The sequence below is a fragment of the Phaethon aethereus genome, assembly GCF_964289735.1.
Source record: "Phaethon aethereus genome assembly, chromosome: 6".
In the NCBI taxonomy this organism is placed as follows: domain Eukaryota; kingdom Metazoa; phylum Chordata; class Aves; order Phaethontiformes; family Phaethontidae; genus Phaethon; species Phaethon aethereus.
The window spans coordinates 27,683,450-27,708,612 of NC_138580.1; the positions used below are offsets into that span (position 1 = coordinate 27,683,450).

General features: G+C 39.1%; 1 protein-coding gene across 1 annotated transcript in view; it reads right to left on the reverse strand.

The window, feature by feature from the left end:
• Positions 1–1,182: 1,182 nt before the first annotated feature.
• PDE1A (phosphodiesterase 1A) overlaps positions 1,183–25,163 on the reverse strand; it is a gene marked incomplete at its 3' end in the record, with an annotated part of 42,220 nt that continues 18,239 nt past the window's right edge. The window contains exons 9-13 of the mRNA XM_082001706.1: positions 22,172–22,253; positions 20,477–20,597; positions 18,102–18,286; positions 8,756–9,031; positions 1,183–1,259 (exon numbers count right to left, since the gene is read on the reverse strand). Of these exons, the coding sequence (XP_081857832.1) occupies positions 1,183–1,259; positions 8,756–9,031; positions 18,102–18,286; positions 20,477–20,597; positions 22,172–22,253 (741 nt within the window). The remainder of the gene's footprint in view (positions 1,260–8,755; positions 9,032–18,101; positions 18,287–20,476; positions 20,598–22,171; positions 22,254–25,163) is intronic.

The following is a 25,163-nucleotide window of genomic DNA, read 5'->3' on the forward strand; positions in this document are numbered from 1 at the left end:
CCTTCCAGTTCTGTCTGAGAGGCAACACAATATTTTGCTGAATCGATGCGATTTTCATGTATTCCTGTAGCTGTCTCTTCCGCCCTACAAAACAAGCACCAGCTTCACGGTAGGACTGATACCATTACCGATGTCTTCTAAAATACTGTAGGACTGAGGAAGTTTTAATCTTTAACACTGGATGCTATTTAAGTAATTTTAAAGAGATATTGTGAATACTGATTTGTTAAACACCAGTTGTCTCCACATGGCAGCCACCTCAGCGGGGAAGAATCGTTATCCATGCGGGCTGGGCAGTGTAACTGTGCAACCTCCCTGTACAGTCTACATATTTTTATTTCCAGACATTTTACAGAAGCTAACAAGTAGGACTTTGATGTTGCATGCAGCATGGTTGCATGAACAAGCATCTATAACAACGTTTAATTTTGACTTTCTGTTTCCATTGGATGCCAGTAGCAGTGATATGTTACAGCAATCCCGGGCAGATGACAAATGTCATGTTTTCACACGTCTCATAGTTAACTGGAAACGTCTGGTGTCCGTGATGCAATAAAGCGAGGTTCAACTTTGGCTGAAAAAAGTATTTTGGCTAGTTTAAGAAAGCTGAATAGAAGAGGAAATAGCGACAACAAATACCACTGAAATTTTGCGATCTGTTAAGTGCCTTGAGTTACCAGCTCAGGGTTTTACATGTTACACTTTTGATCATTTTGTCCAATCACTCTCCACAGAAACAGGATGATCCAAGAACAAGTTGACAGACAACAGTCTCTAACAGCGTGGGGTAGGAACAGATAGACTTCTTTTCTCCTGCAACAGAGGTCAAATGAAGCTTCATAAGCAACAGGTTTTTAATACTATTACTTCCTGTATTTAATGCACATGAATTGAGCGTGTTTTATTGCTTGCGCATTTAGTCTAACATTAAGGATTCAGAGATATAAAAGCATTGTTTTCCCCTTCTTTATACTGAATGGCTTTTAAGGGGACATAGAAAGTGGGATGTACCATGTGCCCATGTAAAAATTTTGTAATAAAACCACAACTGGAACAGAACAAAGAGGATAATAATAAAAATAAGTGAGTCTTTATGGTCTAAAACTCTCCCCACTATAAGAAAGAAATGACAAAATTACCTGTCCTGCCTGAAATGTCAGAAGCTTTTATGAAATAGCAAATCTAGTTCTGCATCAGTGCTTCATTCTGCTCAGTGGCTTTTACTGTATCTTCTGACTTCTTGCAGTGTTTAGGCTCACCTGGAAGACAAACAGAAGTGACTGGGAACCTGAGTGAGGAAGTTAACCAAGAGAATCTGCGCAGCCCTGTACAGGAACTTTTTCCCCTTGACTTTTTTAAAGTTAAAATGAGGTTTCAGGCACTGCTTGCTTTAATTGCTTTCTCACCGGAGTAAGCATAGGATCAAACTAACTAATCATTATGGTTTATCCATAAGATAGAATGACAGCAATAGATCACATCATGAAACAAAACTACGATGACATTTACATAAGTAAGTAAGTGTTAATAAAGTGGATTTGGTTTATTTTTCCTTCCAACTTACTGAAAATCAAAATTCACCCTCTGCAGAGAAGTGCTGTTTAATGCAGGCATTCAAACTGGGAGTAAGCTTCTCTCAGCTCATCTAATGAAAGATGCCGATGTCAAGTTGTAAGAACTCAATTCAACCAGATAGGAGCTATGACACTGAGTGACACAAGTAGCTTTCAAACTAAGTGATACAACATTAATTTCAAACCGCCAATCATAATATTAAGCTGCTGCTTAAACTATTCCCTCAGTAATTTTGAGTGAGTGCAGCTGAGGAAATTATAAACTAGAGATAGTAGGCACGGGGAGAACGTAGCAAACTTGATGTGTTATTTACTAGCTATAATATAGTTTTAACCAGTTGATTGAGTGATCCCTCCAGAGATTAATAATGCCGAACTGAAAATGTGAAAAAGGAAATGCACAGAAGTCTCAAAAGTGGAAAAGACGAGCTGGGAGAAGGAGAAAAAATTGTAAAAATAAAAATACAGGCAGGGGAAGATTTCTGAAAGACAGAAAACAAAGGTACAAGCAGCTGAAAGGGAAAGCAGATGATGTGCGACCTGAAACAAAAACTGAAAGGCAGCAAGTTGAAGTTGAAGAATAGGCTCATAGTTTAGAAAAGAGAAAGGGAACAGAGGAAAAGGGAGCTCATGACAATGAGGAAAGAAGAAAATTAATAGCTATGAATTTATCATGGCGTCACTGTAAACCAGTGAGGATTGCTACTGATTTTACCCTTGTTTCATTGCCATGAACGGTGGCAGAGTCGCTGCTGCTTACTCTGTAACGCGGCCGCCAGTGGATGGGCCATATTCCCCCAAGCAGCATTCTTCCCTGTCCCCCTTATTTTACATAAATTTTGTGTGAGTAGAATATAGACAAGCAGCTCTCTAAAGGATTTTGAAGTCTCAAAATTGGACTAAGATGAATTAGAACAAGAACTTCACCAGATCTTTCAGTCTGCAGTTGTTTTTGCAGGGATTTAGAGAAACTTTTATTATTATCCATAAAAAAGAATTGGGGTGGGAAGGGGTATGAAAGTAAAACCTAATTGACCCAAATATTTAAGTTTTATACTTGACGTAGAGTGTTTAGCAGGGTTTTAGGAGTGGGATAGGAGCGGTTTACAGAGGCCTTAAAACAAAAACTTTATTTTTCATGAAAAGTAAACATTGACTTCTAAAGCCACACAGCGTGCACAAGGAACGCTAACGAACCAGGTACCACAGCGATCTGTGCCCACTTTGCACGGACGCGAAGGGTTCCGCGCTCGGCTGAGCGGCACAGGGCCCCCGCGGCACCGAACGATCACTAGCACTTGCGTGGCACGGGTGATTACTCGATGCCGCTTGCGGTACCGTGTATCAAACCGGCACGTTGTTGGTGTGGATCCGTCCACTGCTATTTATCCTCAAGAGGCTTTCACTTACTGACTGCTGATGACGGGCAACACTGTATATAACTCGATGTGACTGGGTAGTCCTCTACTGTCATACGGAGCGAAGTTACTGATAATCTGTTCTATCACGGATTTATTATCTCCTTTACATTTTGGTGTTAAGGATTAATGTGGCTATCACCATGACTGAAAAGTTAAAAGTGTGCCAATTAGCGTTTATAAATCATTGAAACGTGGAGTTGTTTAATTAAACATAAGCAGTTTTTAAAATTAATGTTCTAATTAATAAATCACTCAGGAGAAAAGGAAAATCATCACTTAAAAAAAAATCACCTTATAATAGTTCCACTTAATCTTGTAACATTCAATTAAATGAAAGTGAGATGATGGAAAGGACAAAGGTATTGTGGAGAAAAATTGCATTCAGTCACAACTGGAGTTCTTGTAATAGCGGCCCTCCGGCTCTGCCTTCGCACTGACCAGGACGCAGGGCACAGCTACTCCTGTTAATAAAATGTGATAGTCTACAAGAACTACAGCTAGAAAGAGATGCGATACAAGGAGAAGAAAACAGTCCCTTTGTTCTTTTTTTTTAATGGGGAACCCCTTCATCACAGTACATCCAAACGTTCAGTGAGAGTTCGCAGACAGATCATCTTCCAGTGCTCCCCATCTCTGTTATAATTCAATCAGATTCAAATAGAAGAAAATAACTCAGAACCAAACTGAGTTTGCTGCTTTTTATAAAGACAGAACAATGATAGCTAACATAAGAAATTTCAATCCGAACAACCACGTTGTTTTTCGTTTTACTTTCTGTCTCATTGTCCCAGCCCCAGCACCCGCAGGTGTTACTTCCCCGTCCCGGGAGTCAGCAAGCACTCCAGACACCACTTTAGCCTCCTACCCTCCATCCTCAGTACCACAAGCACAGAGGTAGAAAAATCTATCATGGAGAAAGCTAATAATGTCCCAATAGATGTATAGTGCTGCTTAGAATAATGAAAGAACTCTAATTTGGGAACAAGGAAAAAAACGTAAGGCCGTATCTATGCTACCTTCTGTTTGCTTGAAGTGGCATTCCACTGAAACTACCTGACATTCCTCTGAAACTGTCTGACCTTGGCTGAAGGAGTCCCGTCTGGATCTGCTGGCCACCAACAGAGGTGCAAAAGTGAGAAGTGGGGGTGCTACCCATGCTATAGATCCCTTCTGTGCCGAGTGCTACTGCATCACACACAACACGCTCACTCTTGACCATCTCAAATATCACTCCTACAGAGAAAAAGAAGGGGGGAGTGTGAGGAGAAAACAGAGACTGCTGTGCTATTTGTAGTTATGGGGCTCCTACACACACTCCAGCAATGAAAACACTTGCAAAAACACTAATATTAAGCGTCTACGTTCAGACAACGACAACAGTTTAATGCAATTCCCTCCATTTAGAATGATATGAAATCATTTCACCACTGCGAAAGAGAAATGTGAAACATTTTAGCCTGAGTTTTCCCTTTGCTATTGAATATTGCAGACTATTCCCATACTAAACGCCTGCATTGTCTTTTTTCAGTTAGCTTTAACATTGAGGCACAATCTCTGCAGAGGTACTTAAACCTGCTGCTGAAACCCAGTATTAATTCATTTTGTCTGCAAGAGTCAGGACCTGAGTCTCACTGTATGTTTGCAGAAAGTCTGCTGCCCCGGCCCCTGTGCATTACAGTGATGTAAATCCCTGCACTATACTTGTTTCATTGGCAGGCACAGAAACAGCCCACCATATATGTTATTATATCATCTATGACATAGTTTAGAAATTAATACTGGGTCTTCCCTGAGATTTATTAGAAGCATCAAGTTCTGTGAAGGGGACAGCGCTGACTTAAAAGATTATAGTATTTAAATAATATATAGTCAGACTTCTCACTCAATAGTTACATGGCTGATCTGTCCTTAGGACATAAAGTTTTAGGAATATGATGACACAGTCCCTCTGTAAATCATTTCAAAAGACCATAGATATGCAAAATATTTTTCTATGACAGATTTAAATTTTGGGAAAATAGGGAAAATGCAAGAATGAAATGTTATTAAATTTAAAGTCTAAATCAAACTACTTAGTAACATAAAACCAGAATGTAATTGATACTGTGACTGACCAACAAACCCCTATAATAGAAGGCAGCTCAATGGAGATGGGCCCATCGAGCTCGGGAGACAATGCAAGGGGTGACTGAGCAGAGCTGTTGCAAAGCAAGCGGACAATCTCAACACAAAGGGGAGCAGAGGGTGGCCTTTCTTTCAGATAAGCACCTATGCCAGTTGAGTGGATCCACTGACTATATCCCAGTTGAGGGGATCAACCAGTGGTGCAGAAGTTTCTCCCTGAGTTCATTAGAGGGGTATGACTGTCTCCCTGAGTTAGCCAGGCCAGCATGGAAGGAGTGAATACGTGTCTCAGCCCAACACAGAGTATAAAAACTAAACAACTAGTAAAAGAATTTTGAAGAGAGCAATGGGCTTGAGTTGGCTTTAACTCATCTATGCCTTACTGGTGACTGGGGATGCCCAGCGTCGTGATGGTGAGCATATTCAAGAGACAAGTAATGGGAATTGCATCGGCATTGTGATTGAGCAGCGTACTGCAACTGCTCTGTTTTGCTAAGTGTAACTTACATTGGTAGTGTGCTTTCAGTATATTTTGTATCACTCTGCTAAATAGGAAATCCCATGTAACATCAACTATCTTCAACCAGGTAAATTAGATATTAAATGTTACAACCTTCACACGTGGAATATCTAAAAGAACCTGGTCAAAGAGTAGTGGACTCTGACATCACCAGGCTACAGAAACCAGGCAAAACATTAATCAAGCTCTCCATTTACCTGGGTATTTATCTATGCTGGAAAATGAACACAAATAATCACTGAAGGAGGTGGATGAGAGTAAATTCAACATACCACAGTGAGCAGAAGTTTCACATAAAATGACAACTAAAATCGCGTTCAAACATCAGATGCCTTTAAAAATACCACTTAACCAATATCCTTATTCTATGCATAGTATCACTCTACTAAAAGATTTGTGATGGTGTACATCAGAAATCTAGCTTCACCTTGTGGTTTTCTGACTTGAGGGACTATGAATTACTTATGAGGGGATCCATGAAAGGTTCATGAGACTAAAAGAAATGCAAATTTACTTTCTGCAGGCTTAAGTTGGCTGACCAGGGACCTACATTTCCACTGGAAAAATTTTAAGGACTGACAGGTCTGCAAATAGGTGAAAAGTCACTATTGGGAACTCATAAATTCTCTGAATTTCCCACGACAACAGCATTTTCACAATATAATTTCCTGTGACAGTATAATTTCCCATGACAACAGCAAGAATTGATGACTACATTTGTTTGCAAACCATATCAGATGAGCGGTTTTCAAACTAATTTGAAGACCTGTTCAGAACAGAATTTTGTGTTTGATAATGGCGTGAGCAGTAGCCTCTACTTACACACCTTCACCAGCAAGAAAAGGCACAGCTTGTAGTAAAGTAGGGTTTGGAGAAAAATCCTTTCAGTTGCATTTCATTTCCAAAGATCTATATACAGCAGTTTAATACTTTCAGGCACAGACGTTTAGTTTCAGTAGAGAAACCTACATTTCTACACCAAAACTTTCTGTGGCAATCAGCAGCAACTGAGGTGTGTGCTGCAAAACCTACAACGGCTCAGATGTAAGTTGGGGACTCCCAGCACGGGAGTATAGGCTCATCACTCAACCTCAGGAGTTGCCTTAAAATAATTTGCTGCTTCTCTTACTGTGTGATTAATCACTTGATGCAGTTATTTTTCCTGCTATACCTCCCCTTTTTCCATGACTTGTTATTAGTCCACGGTTTAAGTACTACCGCCCCTTTAGTGATGCAAGAGCTGTGTGATGTCCTCGTATGAGCTCTGACTTCTAGTTCAGGACCTTACCAATACTATATTTCCACAAAATAATTAAATCAATCTCTTATTTCTATTTCATGATGTATCTGAACTCTTTTTTACTATTGCCATCTCTAGTGAAAGAATATCCTTGGATTAGTGGAATCCATGTTATTAAAAAGTTTTAACTATCTTTACGAAAAAAATAGCTTCCAGATCATGTTTGCCTTTGGAAATACACCATTACAAACTCATCCACTTCTTACCCTTTTCATAAATTTCGCAGTTTGAAGTGTTAAAATACAAGGCACTCTGTAGAAAATTCCCTACCTTAGAAAATGAATGAGATTAGCTTTCTCTAAAATAAGAAATCTCTTTTCTCATAGCGAAGGTGGAATGTAAAGATTGACAAGGCAATAGAGTGCACTAACTGCATGCTGAGTTATATCTGATCTCTCAAACAGCATTTTTGTTGGTCAGCCATCTAAAGACCTCCAAGGACAACTACACCACAACTGCCTTCTGCATAGTTTGAAAGATAAAAGATGCAGCTTTCCCTACTGGGTTCCTCATCCAGGAGATGGGAAAATTTTCTAAGGCACTCGAATTTCAAGTTGGGCTTTAATACAAAAATTGGGGCAAAAAATACATGTCAAAAGATAAAAATGTCAATTATTAGACAACTTCAAATGATGTGAAATGAATTTTAGTGTAAATATTTTGACTTAGGACCCTAAATTAACCATCTGTTATTTCTGATGGAAAAAACCTGTCAACAATAAAAGCATGAAACGCTGGAATGCGGAACTCTAGAATAAGTGGGAGTTCTCCATAAAAAGCATTTTTGAGAAATATGCCAACTCCTATACTTATGTCTAAGCTAAGCCTTATAAGCACTTCAATGTTGCTGCTCAGACAATGCCATACGTCTGGCACAATATTGCAAGGCTCACTGTCATAAAAGCATTGATGAGTTTAGCATTTTAATTAGAAGTGAGGAAAAGAAGTGTCATTACATGCCTTGATTATTCTTATTAACCTCATACCTCAAAGCTTATTCTAACAATAAGCAAATTCAGAAAATAAAATTAAAATGCACAGTCACTTTCTCTTACTTTGATAACATCTACTCCTATTGCTTGGGCATCTTGCCCTTGATACTGTCTTACAATCACCAGACACTAAATCATAGTCAGCTTGTGATAAAATGGTTACATTCTAAAAAAATATTCTGACATTATAGGGATTTTCTGGCTGCTCTGCTTGTCCTGCAAACTACAGTCAGAAGACTGATCTCTCTGACTATGAGAATGACGCAGTCTCATGCCTACTACAGTTAGCAAATTCCTTCTACTTCAAGTTAACTCTAAAATTCACATTACATTTAGTACAAAGGATGTGGTTTACAAAATAATAATCATATTAGCTGCCTAAACTAAGGGCAGTGCATTTTAATAGCATGAGAATAATTACCTATTCAAAGAGAAAATGTTAGCTAGTTCTGTTTTGAAAGTCTACCTCATTTGCTGGTAACAAACTGCTATTTAATTGCAAATTTGCATCTTTAAATTACTTTAAAGTCATTCTTCCAGATCAACTAAAGGTCTTGGTATTTTATGTAAAAAATTTTCTACTAAATACCAAACAGCTAATATCAAGAAGACTATATTTGTTTATATCAAACAGCTTTTATTTGATGGTTTCGGGACACTACTGTTCCTACACATGCCTGAAGAAACTGTCTTACGCTGGTGGTTTGTAGAACACCTTATTTCGGTATTTTACATTACTGTCGATGTTTGACAGGGAGATACCAGAAACTTGCTGCAGCTTCGCCCTGGATAGCTTCATTAGATTGACTGTGATGAAGTATTACCATTCAGTGGGTCTGTATTCTGTGTTTCTTGCTGGGCATCGGTGAGATCTTTCTGGTTCGGATCAGAGTTAGTGCATTTTTCTGAGTTGGATTCATCACTCAGGGGAATGTCGAAAGAGACTACTTGTAGGACGATGGATCTGGGAGGACAGGTTGTACCATCGCTTCCCTGACTACTCTCATTTTGTATCCTTGTTGTCTCTTCCTGTAACTCTGCATCTGTGGAATTTCTGCTTTGGTCTTTTTCCTGTTCACCAACATTTTTCACAAGTTCTTCTATAAGAGGGAACAAAATATGTGAATTAGATAAGAAGGGTATGCCACCGTTGCTTGATTTCAGAGTAGTGACTGATAGAGCTGCACATGGGAACACTGTGAACATTGACTTCTTTTTTTTTAATATGGGTCATATTCTGCTCCTGATTAAGTATTGCAACTGAACCATAGTGGTCCACTTTCTGGTTTGATCTTTAATTTGTACCTCTTATTTTTCTGGCCATCGTACAGAGCAAGGAGCATCATCAGACACACCGTAAGCTGAAGGATGGGAGCAGGAGGACCCCATGCTGCAGGCACATCCCCCAGCAGTGGTGTTTACCACCACAGGACTAGGAGGAGCAGAGCTCATCAGTTCTGCCACAGAGAAAGGGCATGGAGGGGAGTATCTTGCTGGGGACGGGGAAGGCATCAGAACTGAAAGGAAGCCCTGGAGAACGCTGGCCTATCAGTTGGGAAATGTCCAAAATGTCAGCTAATACAGAGCTTCAGCCGGAACAAGTTACAGCGGGTTACATGCATGCAATCCAGTACTGCTGCCATTATGGCTAGTGGCACATACAGGATGGGAAGGAAGAAATATGGGGAAAATTGTGCTTCAGGAGACAGCAGCTACAGGAGAAAATAATGTTTGTGGGAGGGTCTATTCCTTGCTCTATTGCAGAGACTTGGAGAACAGTACAAATGAAATGGACCGGAGTAAAATGAGACAGAGCAGAGAGGCACAGAGAGGTGGTACCAGGAGGAACTAGAAGATGAGGAAAACAGAATCGAAAACTTGTGATGGAGCATGAAAAGTCTGATAAAAAGTAACTGTACCATCTTCATGGAGGGTCTATTTCTCATGCTATTAGAATTTATGTTTCATAAATTCAGATTTTAGAATCTGTATACTTCTATAGAAGATACAAAACACTATAAATTTAAAAAGTGAAAGCATTGCATTTTCAACAACACCTCCACACAATAGCTGCGTGTTATTGCATAAAATTTCCAACTTGGCTGAGCACACTGTGTTAAGGATGGAAACTAAGCACTGAGATATCTATTGAGATCAGCTGGCAGCTCCCAGAAACTCTTGGTTGTGAGTGAACAGTCCAAATCCAGACCAAAAGTGATTGCATATGACAACTGAAAGAGAGCCCAGTCTATAATCACATTTCTACCACAGTCAGCATTTAGCGTCTTCATCACCTCACTTTTCTGAGTCCAAAGACAGTTCCCCCTGAAGCACAGTTCGGCCTGTGAAATGGGATGGAAAGGAACACCTCCAAATTTGAACTGATGGGCAGAAGCATGGAATAGTTAAATAATTTCCTTTTTTTGTCAGTTCTTAGACTTCCTGTCATAGTTGTATGAAAAATACTGTGGCATTTTAATATCGGTGGAGTTAAAACTATTGCTAAACATTAGTCTTTTTATGCTGATAATCATATCTGTGATTACCATTACCATGGTGATAAAATTTCAAAGTCACTCTCAGTTAAATAAGCTTGAAGAAAAGCATCTTGTCCACTTGGGAGGAGTTTACTCAGGGCAACTAGGAGGAGTGGCTACTAGTTGTGACTGAGAAGCCTCAAGTACAAAATCCTCTATGATGATATCACAACTTTCATTAGGACCCCCATTCTTTTTTCTCGGTATTAAGTCTCTCATTTGCTGAATGTCTTGAGTCTATGTTCTGAGTTGCTTTGCTGTGCTCAGCTTCAACCCCTATGAAATACACTGCCAAAAAGATGAAAAATACTGGATTTTTATGGTACATCAGTGGAACATGCTACATATCCATTCAGATAAAGGCAGACAGAAGTGTGTTGTGCAGTGCAGTGAACTCAGGCCGTGTGCGACTGTTGATACTAGTTTTGCGCTCTCTGTTTTAACTTGGTAAAAGTGCCTGGAGCCAGGCCTGTTTACATATTTTCAACTGTTTGGCATTGTTTTCTTTACAAGAACCAAAGTGTTATTCAGCAAAATTTGTGTGAGTTCATCTGTAAAACAAATGGCTTCTCCTCACTGGTCTGTTAGGGGTGACTCAATCTTATCCCTTTCCTCTGTACTTCTGCGCTGTTTCTGAACTCCTGCCTTAAATCACCGTCCTTCCTAAGAAGCAACAATAGCATTTGATACATAAACATGGTAGAAATGCTGTCTTTCTTCCCTTGTGTTTAGGCTGGGCTGTTGGCAAAATAATTGTAATGCATTGTTTTGTTTGGAAAACTGCCAGGAGTCATAAGGCAATAGCCAAATTTCAAAATAGTTGAAAAATTCTGGTAATTAGTAATTTTGCATCTATAGAAAATGTGTTAACTAGTGAAGATGACTTCTTCCCTCTCCTTTCACCAGATAGTACTCTTCTTTCATTAAGTCACTTTTGGGGGAGGGGGGCTTAATAAGCGAGTTCTTTAAGCTCTTTTTCTACTATTATTTGCTGGAGTGAATGGGGGCACTGAATTCCTGTCAGCCCAACGAAGGACTAAACTGTCCACAAAACACTAAAACTGTAACATGGCTCAGTCTCTAAGCACAGTGCCATAGGACTGTGCTCTCCAAAGCATCTCTGCTCTGCTGCTGCAGAAGCTCTGGTGAGTCCGCATTATCAACTACAGCACTGGTTTCTACCAGTTCAGCTACATTACTGCCTGTGTATGCAGCAACACTTCCAGGACATAGTCTCCTAAGTGGTGAGGAAGCTTTTCTACATTTTGGTACTTTCTCTTCTGAATACATCCATACAACTTTCTTTTCCTGGCCTTTCTGTAATAAGAAACAGAGCATTCAACTACTATCATCTGCACAGTACAAGGCTTATAAGATACCTTTCTGTCTCCAGCAACTGACTGACTTAACAAGAGTGGAGAGGAAAAGCCACGTGTAAGCAGAACATCTTGAATCACCTAATGGCAGTGACTGCCACAGCGCTAAACCCCAGTAAAGCAAAAGTCTGCTGAATCACATTGCTAGTTTCATTGGCTGTGTTGAAAATAAGCTACAATAACTTACCCTTACAGAAAGATATAATGACATTGAAGTATTAAGAATTAGCAAACTACAAAATTAGAGACGAAAGCTGTTCATCTTCACTGAGAATTAAATTATTTGACAAATCTGTAATGAAGAATGCTGCTGGATGTTATGGATTCTCTGTGTACACTACCACAAACTTTGAGTTCTAGGCTTGTCTGCCTTCTTTTTTACTGGAAAAGAAAATTTCACAAAGCAGTGACAAAAGAGCAAAACTGGGACAACATGGGAAGGAACTGCACCTTTCTAAAAGACCTGTTCTCACATCAGCTATTTTAAAAAGAAGTAGAAGAGACCAGCAATAAGCATCAAAACTTTGCAGAAAACAAGAGAACTGATCCTGATGCCTCTGAAATTCCCAAGTAAGTTTAAAAACATGTCCAAGAGTTCCCAAACAACCGTGATTTTTCCCAACTACCCTGCCACTTTCAAACCCAAGAGTACATTGCAGTAACCCACAGAGTTATTTAGACGCTGATTCCCTCCACTTTCAAGTCCTCACACAAATTTCATCACAGATATAGGAGTATACAAAACCACTACAAACCACGTAATCCAGTGACACTTGATGTCACGGCATTATGTCATATAGAGAACGTAACAAAGGCTTAATTAGCTATCAAAACTTTTTACTAAAAGATTTGGTTAAAAATAATCTCTGAGTTTATGGTTTTCTAGGGTGGCTACCTCCTCCTTTTACTTCTCTTTTGCTGTTTGGCTGTAAACACAGGGGCTTGAATGATGGGACTTTTGGGACTGGGGAAGGGTGGGACATGATGCTCTGAGCCTACCGGAGGGAAAAGGTGTTTAAAGTCATGTAGTTTGTCACGTGCAAAGGTAGGCTGGCTCTCTGGTGTATACTCCAAGGGGGTATATAACAGGTTCCATTATTGGGTTCAGTTATCATTCCTTAGTCTGTGATTTACCAGGTACTGCCAATACAAAACGTTTCTTGCTTCTTTTAGCTCAACCTCTTCATTGCGTTTCCTTAGACCATGATGAACAATTCTCCTTTTCCCACTGTTCTTAACACTTTTCTGGATTAGCCCTAAAACTGCTTATGACCTAAACATTTTAGCACTGCAATTAAAATCATTGTCACTGTCCCAGTCCTAGATGGGACTCCTTTAGCCCCGTGAATTTATTTTTCTCTAACAGATTGTAACAGTCCATCAGGATAGATTTCATGTGCCAAACCATCAGTCGGTTTCTGTGACAGTCACACGTGTCCTCCCACTGCCTGCCCTTCCTAGCGGTTGCTAAATCACATTAACATGCTATCAGATCATCACTCTCAGATTTTCGCATTTCAGCAGCTGTTACTCTCCTTATTAGTGAGTCCGCAGAGAAAATCTTTCACACAAAATGGAACCGAGCCCTGTGCTTATTGTGACTGGAAGTATGCAGGACTGAAAGTGCCTGAGGGGGGCCTGCAGGTACCATGAAGAGGTCTTTCAGAAGAGACATTTGTTATTCAAAGTTGCTGCCCACAAAAAAAAAGCCAAACACCTGATCTCTACACCAAAGATGCAGTAGTTGTAATTTTTTCACGTTTTTACTATCAAAATTAAGCACAGGAGAGTACAAAAGCCTTGTTCAGCCTCACATATTTTTCATCCTGTCCCGATGCGGTCAGTCATCCCAGACATACACCTTTGAGCCGTGCAGCACAGTGCACTGCCAAAAGGTCTTGAGGACAAGTTTTGTTGCTGATCACTTTCCAGGCAAATAATGCAACCTTTACTCAGGTCCTGTAACAGTTAATTCTTCAGAAGAGTTACATAAGCATAAAATGGGAACAACAAGTAACACTGCTGTTGTATTATCCTGGCGATGAATAACGTTGGCATGCTGCACTGATGGGCCCATTGGACTGGCGGCTGGACCCTTGGTTCCGTATGCTGCATTCCTTCATGTTACTGTACAACCTGAGGTGAGTGTCCTAAGCTGTCTGTGCATCTTTTTGCTCAAATGTAAAGTGAAAATAGTGATACTTATTTATCTCTTTAACTTTATTTACACTGATGTCTACCAAACAGATGGTAAACAGGATTACTAGTCCATACCTGTTTACTCTGTTAAGAGTACCCGAGCTTGCCAACCACTGACAACTTGATTAGTAAATCTTTAGAACATTTTCATAGAACAAAATAAGCACGAAGGAATAAACATTGTAGGCATAAGAAATAAACATTGTATTTTTTAAAATATTGCATTACAATTTCTCTGTGTTCTAAGAACTGCATCATGAAGGATTTTACATGATATTTAAATATTTCCAACAAGTTGTGTGTTTCTTACAGCTTTCTCAGTAGGTCAATAACTTCCAGACCTTAAAATCCATTTAGCAAACATCTTCTCTAATGAAACAACCTCTGAGACTCATCTGAGCATCTTTACTGTCTATTTGCTACAACTACCACAATTGCAAATAGCAGCAGCCATCACTGCTATGTGTTGAAAAAAGCACAGGATGGAATGGTCTCTCTATCACTGTGTTGAGTTGCACAAAGACAGATTATCCGGTGATTAGGGGTTTGGAATATTAATTAAACATCAAGGCTTTCAAATTAGAATCCCAGATGTTTGATCATTATGGTAATTCCCTGTTAACAGCATTCCCTGAAAGGCCTGAGAAACATTCCTCTAATTCTCCGGTGGTGAAAGGTTGAGGACCCTTAGGCTATCGAGCACTGAGCTCCTCTGCATCAATTATACAAGACCTGGTCTTTCTAGCAAAATGGAGCCATCTCATTTAGTGAGCCTTCTGTTAAGGAAGCTCTCAAACCGCTGCCTAGGTAAATGAACACTTTCCTTACTGTCCTTTCCAAAACAAAGCACACTGTCCCTTGCACAAGCTGCTTGCTCTGAATCAAGTCTCAGCAGCAACTACCTTTTCAGGGAGGGGTAGCACCAGCCGCTGGGCCTGCTACATCTCCAGGATGTCTAGGCATAGGAATCAGACCATCTTCCTCAGCCCTCACTCACCTCTGGCTGAACTGCTTCCCAACCAGTGCTACCCGTGTAGCCTTATCCTGAAAAAGTGAGAAGCTGGAAAAAGTTCAAGTCATGCTCAGGGAAGTATATGGATTGTCATTGCCTTCCTTGCTGTACCACTTGTGCATCCATATTACTGCATTTTAGAGAGACAACTTCTCCTAAGTCTGTGCTGTATTACTACATTTTATAGAGACAACTCCTGAGCCTGTGAACTAATCTGGGAACAATGTCTAGTGTTTGCAGAGCCCACTGACAAGAATGCAGATGGTTCTTCCAACAGCACAAGTACTGTTTGTCATAGGCAGCTCAGGAAGTGTGTTTGGAGAGCTAAGCTAACAGCCAGCCTGCTTACTACCATGGCATACTGCCCTCATACAAGTGACCTCCTCAGTGCCCTCAGTTCGTTGCAGTTTGTCATAAATCATCTAGCTAGGAATAATGATAGCAGTAACAACACTCCTTTCACCCGGCAGTGATTTACCCCTGGTATTTCTTACCTTGGAACATGCTCCTACTAACACATGAATAAAACACAACTTCATACATATGCCCAGAGCAACCTAAAGACTTTTCATCAAGCAATAGTCAGAGAAGGTAACAGATCCAGACAGGATGGAAAAAAATTATCTGAGGTTCAAGGTCTCATGCTATTCACTTACAAGCTTAGTCAAAGTTGAATGCAATCTGAAAGGAATTTCAAGTGGAAAGGGGATGTATTTCAACAGTTTTTATTCTTTACTACATGTTATTTTTGCACAGTCTAATTAAGGATTTTCAGCCTTTGCAGGGTGCAGCTTCAGTGCAGATACACTGCTATCTGGACCAGTTGGGGAAGATTCCCTCTCCCATTATGTGACAAGGAATGTATGTGCTACCTCAGATAGTCCTCTATTGAGGGCTATGCTCACTTAGTGAAAACCTCTTTTCCAGCAGCCCTTAGTGCCCACATACAGATTAAAAGCCCACAGATTGCTTGCAAAAAATGAATGGAAAATATCTTAACTTTCACAAAATCTATATAATGCCCCACCCAGCTTTTATTAAAAAACTTACTATCTGTGTACTAACAAAATATAAATCCGTACTCAAAAGTGTTTGGACTATTCACAAGGTTCCTCTAGATTCTAATCAGGCACCCTGAAGGTCTCCATACAATGTTCCAGCCCACTGCAGATGTTGCTGCAAGTCGTGTCCTTGTGGGCACAGATTTCTATAAATCTCTTCCTTGCTCTCACAGAGGTTTTACAAAACAGATTCAACCACAATCACACAGAGCAGATATTTTTCATAAAGCTCTGGCCTCAACACCTGCTATTTCCACTTATCCATCAGTTTTCCTAACGTACATTCTACTGTAATTCCATAACTCTGTTCAGGAAATACTTAGACATGCTTCCTTAATCAAGGTGATGGAAGAAAAGAAGGGCATCCTAGAATATGGACAACTACAATCTCAACAAAGTCCATGGAGTCTTGAACATTAACAGCTCTGTTTTCCACAGTAGAAAGCATGCCCGGAGTTTCCTAGATCTTGCTGGGCCTCACATTAATACTGACTGTATAGAGAAACAGTTCTTACATCTGTTGCTGTGAGAAGTTTTGTGTTTTCACCAGCTGTCGACAGCCCAGTAAAACTGGTCTAAATCTATCAGTAATTTATAGACCACTAGAAAGCACTGGAAATGAAGGGGAAATTATCTTTTTGATAGCACTGCACACCTCCAAAACAATATATCAGAAACTGATGTACCAAAATCAAACTGGTTATTTAGATGTAACTGGAAACGGCTAACTTCCAGACAGCAAGTTCTCCATCCTCCCATATTGCATGATTGATTTCTGCAGGCTGTAGCGAAGTGGTCTTGGGCACTCTGATGGTCTGCTATTACTACTGATCATCGCAAATTAGCAGCTTTGTCCTTTTGACCAGTCAGTATTATTTGGACACTACCAAAAGAGGCAATTAATCATATGAAGCTGCTCAAGAAGAAGAGACAATATTAGTTAAATCTCTTCCTCAGCTGCCCCTTCTACCTAACTCTCAAGCCATTGTCACAATAGATTATGGAAGCTTGTTCTTAATATTCTCCTAATGAGAATATTCATTCACAATTTAGCACTAAATGAGATTTTAGCACTGCTCAGCAGTGTTTTTCTGTCTTATCTGACACCTCTTTGAGAAAAAAGGTGCTGCTTTGGATGATGGGATGAAAGACAAGGCTGTCACTGGATGCCAGGATACCTGCAGTCAGTATCAGTTCATGTACAGTGAGACTAGTCCCAACAGTGAAACGTTATACTGAAATATTACCAGAAACACCACAGACTGTGGACAAAATATTCCCAAATGCCTTTCACTTAATCTGTGTCAAAGTTATAAACTGTGTTCAACAATTATCACAAATCATTTCACTCAGCTAACTGTAACCCCAGACAATTTTCAGGTATGGCTTCTGAACTAAGATGCTTGCTGAAGGTTTGGCATTATTAACTATCAACCGGCAAATGAAGAGTCACTTTTTGCCTTGTTTGGGTCTAATACATGCTGTGATTGCCCAAATCTTTAGATCCATTGAGTCATTTAAATAATTGCCTACAGCATAGTCCCAAGAAGCCTGCAATACTGAATTTTGTTCCATACAGTGGGGAACAAATAGCATTTCTAATAGCAAAGTACAACCTCTACGTTTCTTGACAAATGTGGCAGCACATACTACTTTGAATTGTTGATTTTGGCATTTAAAGCAAATGTCAGTATCAGTTATGATTAAATGTGCAAGAATGCACATTTCTAAACCAGACTTCTAAAGATAAACTGAGCAGCACAGAGTCTTATTGTACAGGCTGTACGATTTCCTCTCATCCCCTGACCACCTACATCTCTTTATACCTCCTGGAAGAGCAAAACAGGACCATCTAAACAAACATTAAGACATAAAATACATGAATACAAGACAACTATGTATTTTTATAGGTTGAAGGAAATTAAAAAATGAGGGGAGATCTTAGAGAGTAACCTATAAAAGCATTCCACCTTAATATATCATACCTTCTACTGCTAATTCTTTCCATCTTTCTTTGTTTGCTTGAATGATCTTCATCAAGTTGTCCTTAAAGCTTGTTAGGTCTACAGTTGCTAGAGAATTTTCTGTGTGAGTCCCACCATCACTTGTACTTTTAAAATTGGGTCGTCTTTGTGCTTCAGCATTGCTTACTGCTCCCAAACTATTTTGGCTGCTGAAGGGAAAAAACCCTAAATTATGAACACAGCCAGGCAATTTTAACAATTCACAGTTAACTTGAATCAAATTACTTAGGATATACATGCAATCACCAACTCAAAATAATAGTTTTCATCAAAGAGTGCCTAACATACAAGACATTTTTTCAACTCATGAAGCTGTAATCTGGGTCCAATTCTTACCGACCTTTTTCCAGGGAATCCTTGAAAAAAATGTGACAGCTGAAAATATATTACTTGTAGGTTGGTTCTTGAAAGAATGTTTATGTAGCTATTTTTGAGCAGCTTCTTAACTGTGTTTTTGAGCGGTGAATGGTATCTTTGGGGCTCACAGGAAAGACATCTGATTGTTATTTGTTGACCCATTTAAAAAAAGCAAGACATGAAAGTGTATGACAGATACATTAAGTTTAGCTTCACCTGAAAATTCTCTTCCTGGTACACACCTTCAAGTGTAGTCAAAGTAGGATTCAGTACAGTGGCTTTAAAATCTAATCAAGACTTACACAGCTACCTTACATGTAAGGTAAGGTAGAAGTCAAATTGAATATTCATATGTGAATATGCAGACACATGTAAAGGTGGGAAAAAAAAGAACAAACTCTCTTTTTTTCCTAGGATTAAAAAACCAGACCTATTTCTGGCCTTGTGCACAGAATCATGTCATACCAGGTTTTGTTTACTCAATTAAGCTGCATAGTTTATCTCATTGGTACCAGAGACAGATGTTAATATGCACACAAATGGATTTCCATCAATCAGAAAATACAGTTGCAGTGAACATATCAGTGAGAACCGCACAAGAAGAGTTAACTGTAATATCTGTGTCCTCCAGAAATACTGAATGGGATAGAATTGAAAGAACAGGCTGCAATTCTAATGTTTTCCAGGCACCATAGTGAATGTCAATCACACCATCTACTCACGGCATCCACCCAGTAGTGTTTGTGCAACTCTGCTGGCTCAGTCATTTCTGTATCATGCTATAGGCTCTCCACTCCCTTCGTAAGTGTAGCTCTTGATTGCATACCAAGAAAAAAATCCCATTATCCTCCACCTCACATGAGGAAGCTTTGCTGGATCATAAGCCTTTGTTCATCTACCACTCAGTCATGAACATCAACTGAAAATGAAGCCAGAAGCTACTAATCATTTGCACCTGCTAATCGCTCATTTGTGAAGAAGTGAGTAGGTAAAACAAGTTTGTTATCAATAATGCCTTAGTTTAGCACTGTTCCCCAAAACGCTAAGAACAGTCATAAATACCTACTTCTAGTAACTTCTACTTACTTCTAGTAACTGAAATAAATGTAAACACATGACCAGAAAAGAGCTAGGTTCATCATTTTGCTATTAAAATTTAACTAATGCACAGCAAATGAAAAATTGCCCTGCAGAGTTATCATATTAGTAGCCTCAGTGAAAGCTCAAGTTACAGTTTTAAAATGAAAAAAATCTGGTACCAGAGGCAATATTTGTAAAAGCAGCATCTGATTATTGACCGATGCTTTCAGCATGGAGTCACTCAGATAACGTTGTCTTTCATGGCTAGTTTGTTTTACAGACTACTGCTATCATGATGCAAAAATCAAGAGATTGATGGGTAAGCCCTCCACCCCTGCATCTCACTTATATGGTATTTAGATCTCTCAAGTGGAATACAAGTGGAATCAATTTTGTCTCAAGTGTATATACCAAATAATACTAGAACGGAAAGGTGAAGAAAGTGACCTACGGCATAATAAAACCCAGAAAAACCCTGAAACTATCTTCACCACCTCTACCAATTGTCTCTCAGAAAGGAAAGAATGACTTTTGGCACTGCCAATTAAAATTATACTGAAAATGGCTAAAGGTAAGAGAACTAGGAACTTAATAATCTGTTGCAAAGACTATATATAGTCAAAGAAAAAAAAATTGTTATTAGATGTGCTGTAGAAAATCATCTTTATATTTTATACGTGTGTATTCTGGTCATTATTGTGTTTTTGTCTTTATATATGCACAATCGTCCACAGTCAATGGAGTAACAGCATGTTGCAAATACAACATAGAACCACATGGTGGCAATACTCTACAACTATTTATGTTACTTTTCCAACTTAAAACAATCGCAGTCATTCTGAGAAGGATATTATTATATTAGTTTATGTTAGTTCAATAACTAAGCAGTGTATTCATACCTGGGTGTCCCAAATGCAGGACTTTCAGATTTTGATGCTTCCTCTATAAGAGGCATAACGATTTTCTCCATTGAGTCCGTAAGAAGAGAAAATGTTGGTTCTACTATGAAATCAATGAAACCTAAAGAAGAAAAAGAGAGAAAATCAGATTTTACATTTCCACAGCTCTCTAATCTAAAAATAAGTGCTTGATATCAGACTGATTTTCTGACTGCAGTCCTGATTCAATATACTAGATACCACTAGTATAATCTTGAGTAAAAAAGCACAACTAAACCCAAAAACACCTGACACTGTATAGTTATAATTAGATATTAATAACTATAGCTTTTCATTCCTTTTTCTTGTAAATTTTATGCACTGCAGAACTCGCCTACCATTTGAAATAAATATAAATTATTGAATAGAAGGGACGCTACTGTTGAGCCAGGGGGCTAGAACTCATACTGTTTCTTTTACCATTTGGAGCTTCTTGACGAGGAGTTAATATTTCAAACTGCTGTTTATTATTCTGTGGAGGTACAGTGTTATTTCACAGTGTGTGGGAGTGTTCTGTCAAATCAGTGAAGAGAACAAGTAATATCCTTAGGAGAAAGCATTCATCCCACAGTTCTGAGATGTCAGCTCTGAACAATGTCTTTTACATTTTAAAGTGCTCATCAAGGTATGGAATGACACAGTGAGAGAATGAAGCATTATTCTCTGCTGAGCACTTAACAGGGGGAAAAAAAAAAGCTAAAACATGAGTTAGCAATGGCTTTCCAGATGTCTTAATACTCTAACCATGCCACACAGCACAAAGGTGTGTGCTTCAGCCTAGGATCCAGCTTCCCTCCTGCAGCTGGTATGACGCTCAAGCATATTGCCTTTCAAATCCCAGTGAAATGGAATAAAGGACACTTTAAGTGACAAGATCAGACAGGATGACATGCTTCCATTCAAGCATAAGACACTGTCACCTATAGAATCTCTCCTCGAGTACTGTGTTCACCCACGTAAAAGGTACACCAGTTACTCAGTATGCTTCTAGGGTATCTCCTTGGAACTAGCCCCAGTGATCTCTACCAATTTTTATTTCCTTATTACTGCTGATGGAAATGGGAATAGAGGGAGACAAGATCTGGATTTCTGAAAATGGGAAGATGGAAGTTTGGCCACTGTTGACCAAAATGCAATCAGGGTTGACGCAAACAGAATGCAGTGGTCCTTGTCAACCCAAGGAGGCTTGACTGTGTAGTTTTACCCTGCCACATTGACAATCTTAACTGCAGTCCAGAAATACGATGTATGAATTAGCTTTAAGTTGAGATGCATTTACAAAACGGTACCAGGCTTTCAGATTGTAGTAGCGACAGACCTGTGAGTTCTTGAGCAAGAGTCACTCTGTCTGACAACATGACCTACCAAACTCTGAAGTATGTACAGTAAAAGTTGGGCTCATGTCCAATACTTTGGTTAATCCCTCTCCTACCCCTCCTTGGCATCACATATGCTGAAATTACTTCATGTTCTTCTGAGACCAGCACATTTCTGCTGTAAAATCTTATGAGCTTGGTGAACAGATAGGTGCAAAGAAATACTTTCTATATGATGGCATTTGTAACATTTAACATTCAAAATGGGTATAAGAAATGTCCAAATGATTTTACATGCTCCTACACATACCAGAAAAAGAAAAACACAATTTGTCATTACCTATTTGGGACTGAGCTACCAAAGTAGACTTGCGGTCACAGAGTGGGGAAAATTGAAGACCTAAAGCAGCCTCCTTGTCTCCCTGCAAACAACAACATTTAATATTATAAGCACATATTTGACAGAGGGGCAGAGAGACAAAGGATTCTAAACTTTCTTAGTATTTATTCAACAGATTACTTTGTTCACTTATATTCCTAAATAAAAGCACACCACAGGCAAAACCCCTGTCATTATTTATATTTAAATTTTCAGGAAAAGTCAAAGTCAAAATTCTAACTTATATTTGACAATTTTCATATAAAGGAACTTATTGCAAGCAAGTTCTCCTCAAGAGCAAGGCATCTGACAATGAGATTTAACATACGTGAAGTCCTTCAATATTCACAGTTTAGTCCTGCTGACCCCAGATGTAATGGGATTGGAGATATTTAGACACGTTTGTAATAGTATGCCAAACACTAAGTGCTTCCTCCTATTACATTGGTCTACCCAACATGTAACATTTCTTCAATGGATTTACACAGGTCCAGGGCATGATCTGACTTGACCTCATTCTCACTAGCAGGCATGTCTCTCTGCTGCTGAAGCCATAAAAAAAGCCCAAGGTCAATTTCATTACAAAGATGATTTGTACAACCTAGTTCTAAAAATATTTCAACACCTAACATATTAAAAGACGTTTTTTGTCATAGCAGTCTTAACAGACAGGGGAGTGTTATCTCCATTTTCAGCATGGTAGACCAACCGACTTGCAAAAGCTCAAAAGCAAAGTGTAGTGGCACAAAAAAACCTGAAGAGATATCTTTCAAAGGAGGCTATCATTTGTGTTGCTGGACAAACCTGGCCCCCAGATGCACTGACATTATATTTACCTTAAGTCTTTCAAGTAAAACGGCTCCACATATTACATTAGTCATGGAGAGTGCTGTTTCATGAACATTCAGTGGAGAGTGGTACATGAAATGTAACATTTTCCCAAAGATCTCATCAGAATCTGATGGATGAAGGGTGTAGTATCAACCTTCTGTAGTCTTTTTGTCATATACCATTGAACTGGATTCAGGAAAAGTTTAGAACTATAATACCGATCAAACCACTTCAGCCACAGGAACAGATACAGCTTGCAGATTGTGTTTCATGTGGAATTGGAGGGTTTTATCACTATGGCCTTTAAATTCTATGCTCAAGTGTTCATAATTTGACTTCAGAGTGTAGGAGAACACATGAACACTTACTGCTAGGAGCAGTGCTAGTGGTATCTCTGTGTAAATGCAAGAGCCAGATTGTGACATAATATAAACTGGGATATTTCTAACAATTTCAGCCATTGTTGAATGCAGGATTTCTAATGCAATGTTAATTTTGTAATCTTCCCGTAAGTAGGTATTAAAAAAGAGAAAAATCGCACAGAGAATCAGCTTGAATTTTTTACTGCTTTCAAGCAGCTCTCTACCCGATTATGAATTACTTTTCAATTAATACATAATTAATTCTTAAATGTCATAAAAGTTTAAGCCTATTGCAAATTGCAAAAATGCACACAGCATTGATATTAAACTGATCACTAGAATTTAACGAGATTTAAAATCAAGATAAAGATCAAAACAGTAAAAAAAATTAATTGCCCAGGTGCTGAACTCACTGGACAAATTCTCTTTTTGTGCTTTTTGGATCTATTCAGACTGAGAGCAGAATGCCATAGGAGCTGTGATACTTCTTTGAGGGACTTGAACCATGTATTTCTTTATTTTTAAGGTTTTGAGCTGGGTGGGTGTATTTCTATTTTAAACAAGTAGCTCAGATTTTCCTTGGCATTATAACACACTTTCTGTAGCGGTTGCTTTTAAACTTAAGTACTGTTTGGCTTTTTCCCTGAACTTAACACTGGCACATACTTTAACCGTTAGCTGCAGTTAACAAAGTTTTTTGTCTAGGTGAATGTTCATTTTTTGCTGGTGCTCACTACTTTGAAAGCTGCCTGTTAAAGCATACTTTTTGCATCAGCAGTTTCAGGCTCTGCTGCTTTTTCCTGTAGGGCAGTAAAAGTAATTGAATTACTGTTTTTAAAGAAAAGAAGAGGAGGAATTAGTGTGTTTTGTATACTTTTGGACTACTTCATCTTGGCTGACACAGATTTGGAAATCCCAGAGATTTCCACCACACATGCTCAGATCAACAGACCAGAGGATGCACAGCCAAGCTAGTGCATCTAGGAAGCAGGCAACCTACTGTGTCTGCCCTGCTCAATGCATTTATACATGTACAGTTACTTCATTACACTTTAAATGTGTTGGAACTACTCCATACACGCTGTTCTTGGTAGTATGTATAAAGAAGGATTCAGTTCCTTGCACGCTCCTCTACAGCCTAAGAGACTTTCACATTTTATACTGCTGAGTTGCAGAAACAGATACATGGTGATTTGATTCTATTGTTAAATGCCTTTCCAAGTCTTTGAGCAGCTTATTTGGGATCCAGTTACTTCTAATGAAAGGATAAAGGAATAACTAAAACATTAGCTGATCCTATGCACTCAACAACCAGTGTGGTACTGTTTATTACTAATGTTACATCCACTTGACTGGATATATTGCCTCACTGTCCCAGGGGCTCTGTCTAGTCTTCTCTCTGTGTCTAAAATGTTTTTACAGTTGGTCATTTCTGACCTTTTCAAGTAATATATATCTGGGGTAATCTGTTCCTCCTTTTTCCTCTCAAGTTCAAAATCCTCATCATTTCCATTTACAGAAGTAGACACAAACTCATGACTCTACTCAGTATTTCCACAAAACTTAGTCCGTTCATTATTTAGATTAAGGCACCAGGTCTCCATTCTGTCTCCCCAGTGCAAAGCCCAGAGTCAAGGATGTCCTGATGCTCCCTGCTGTGAATTCATATAAAGAACATCTAGGAAGCAAGCAAGAATCTTCTAGGGCAGACGGGCCTAACAACGTCATGGTTTGACATACTCATTTCTTTATTCTCTGAC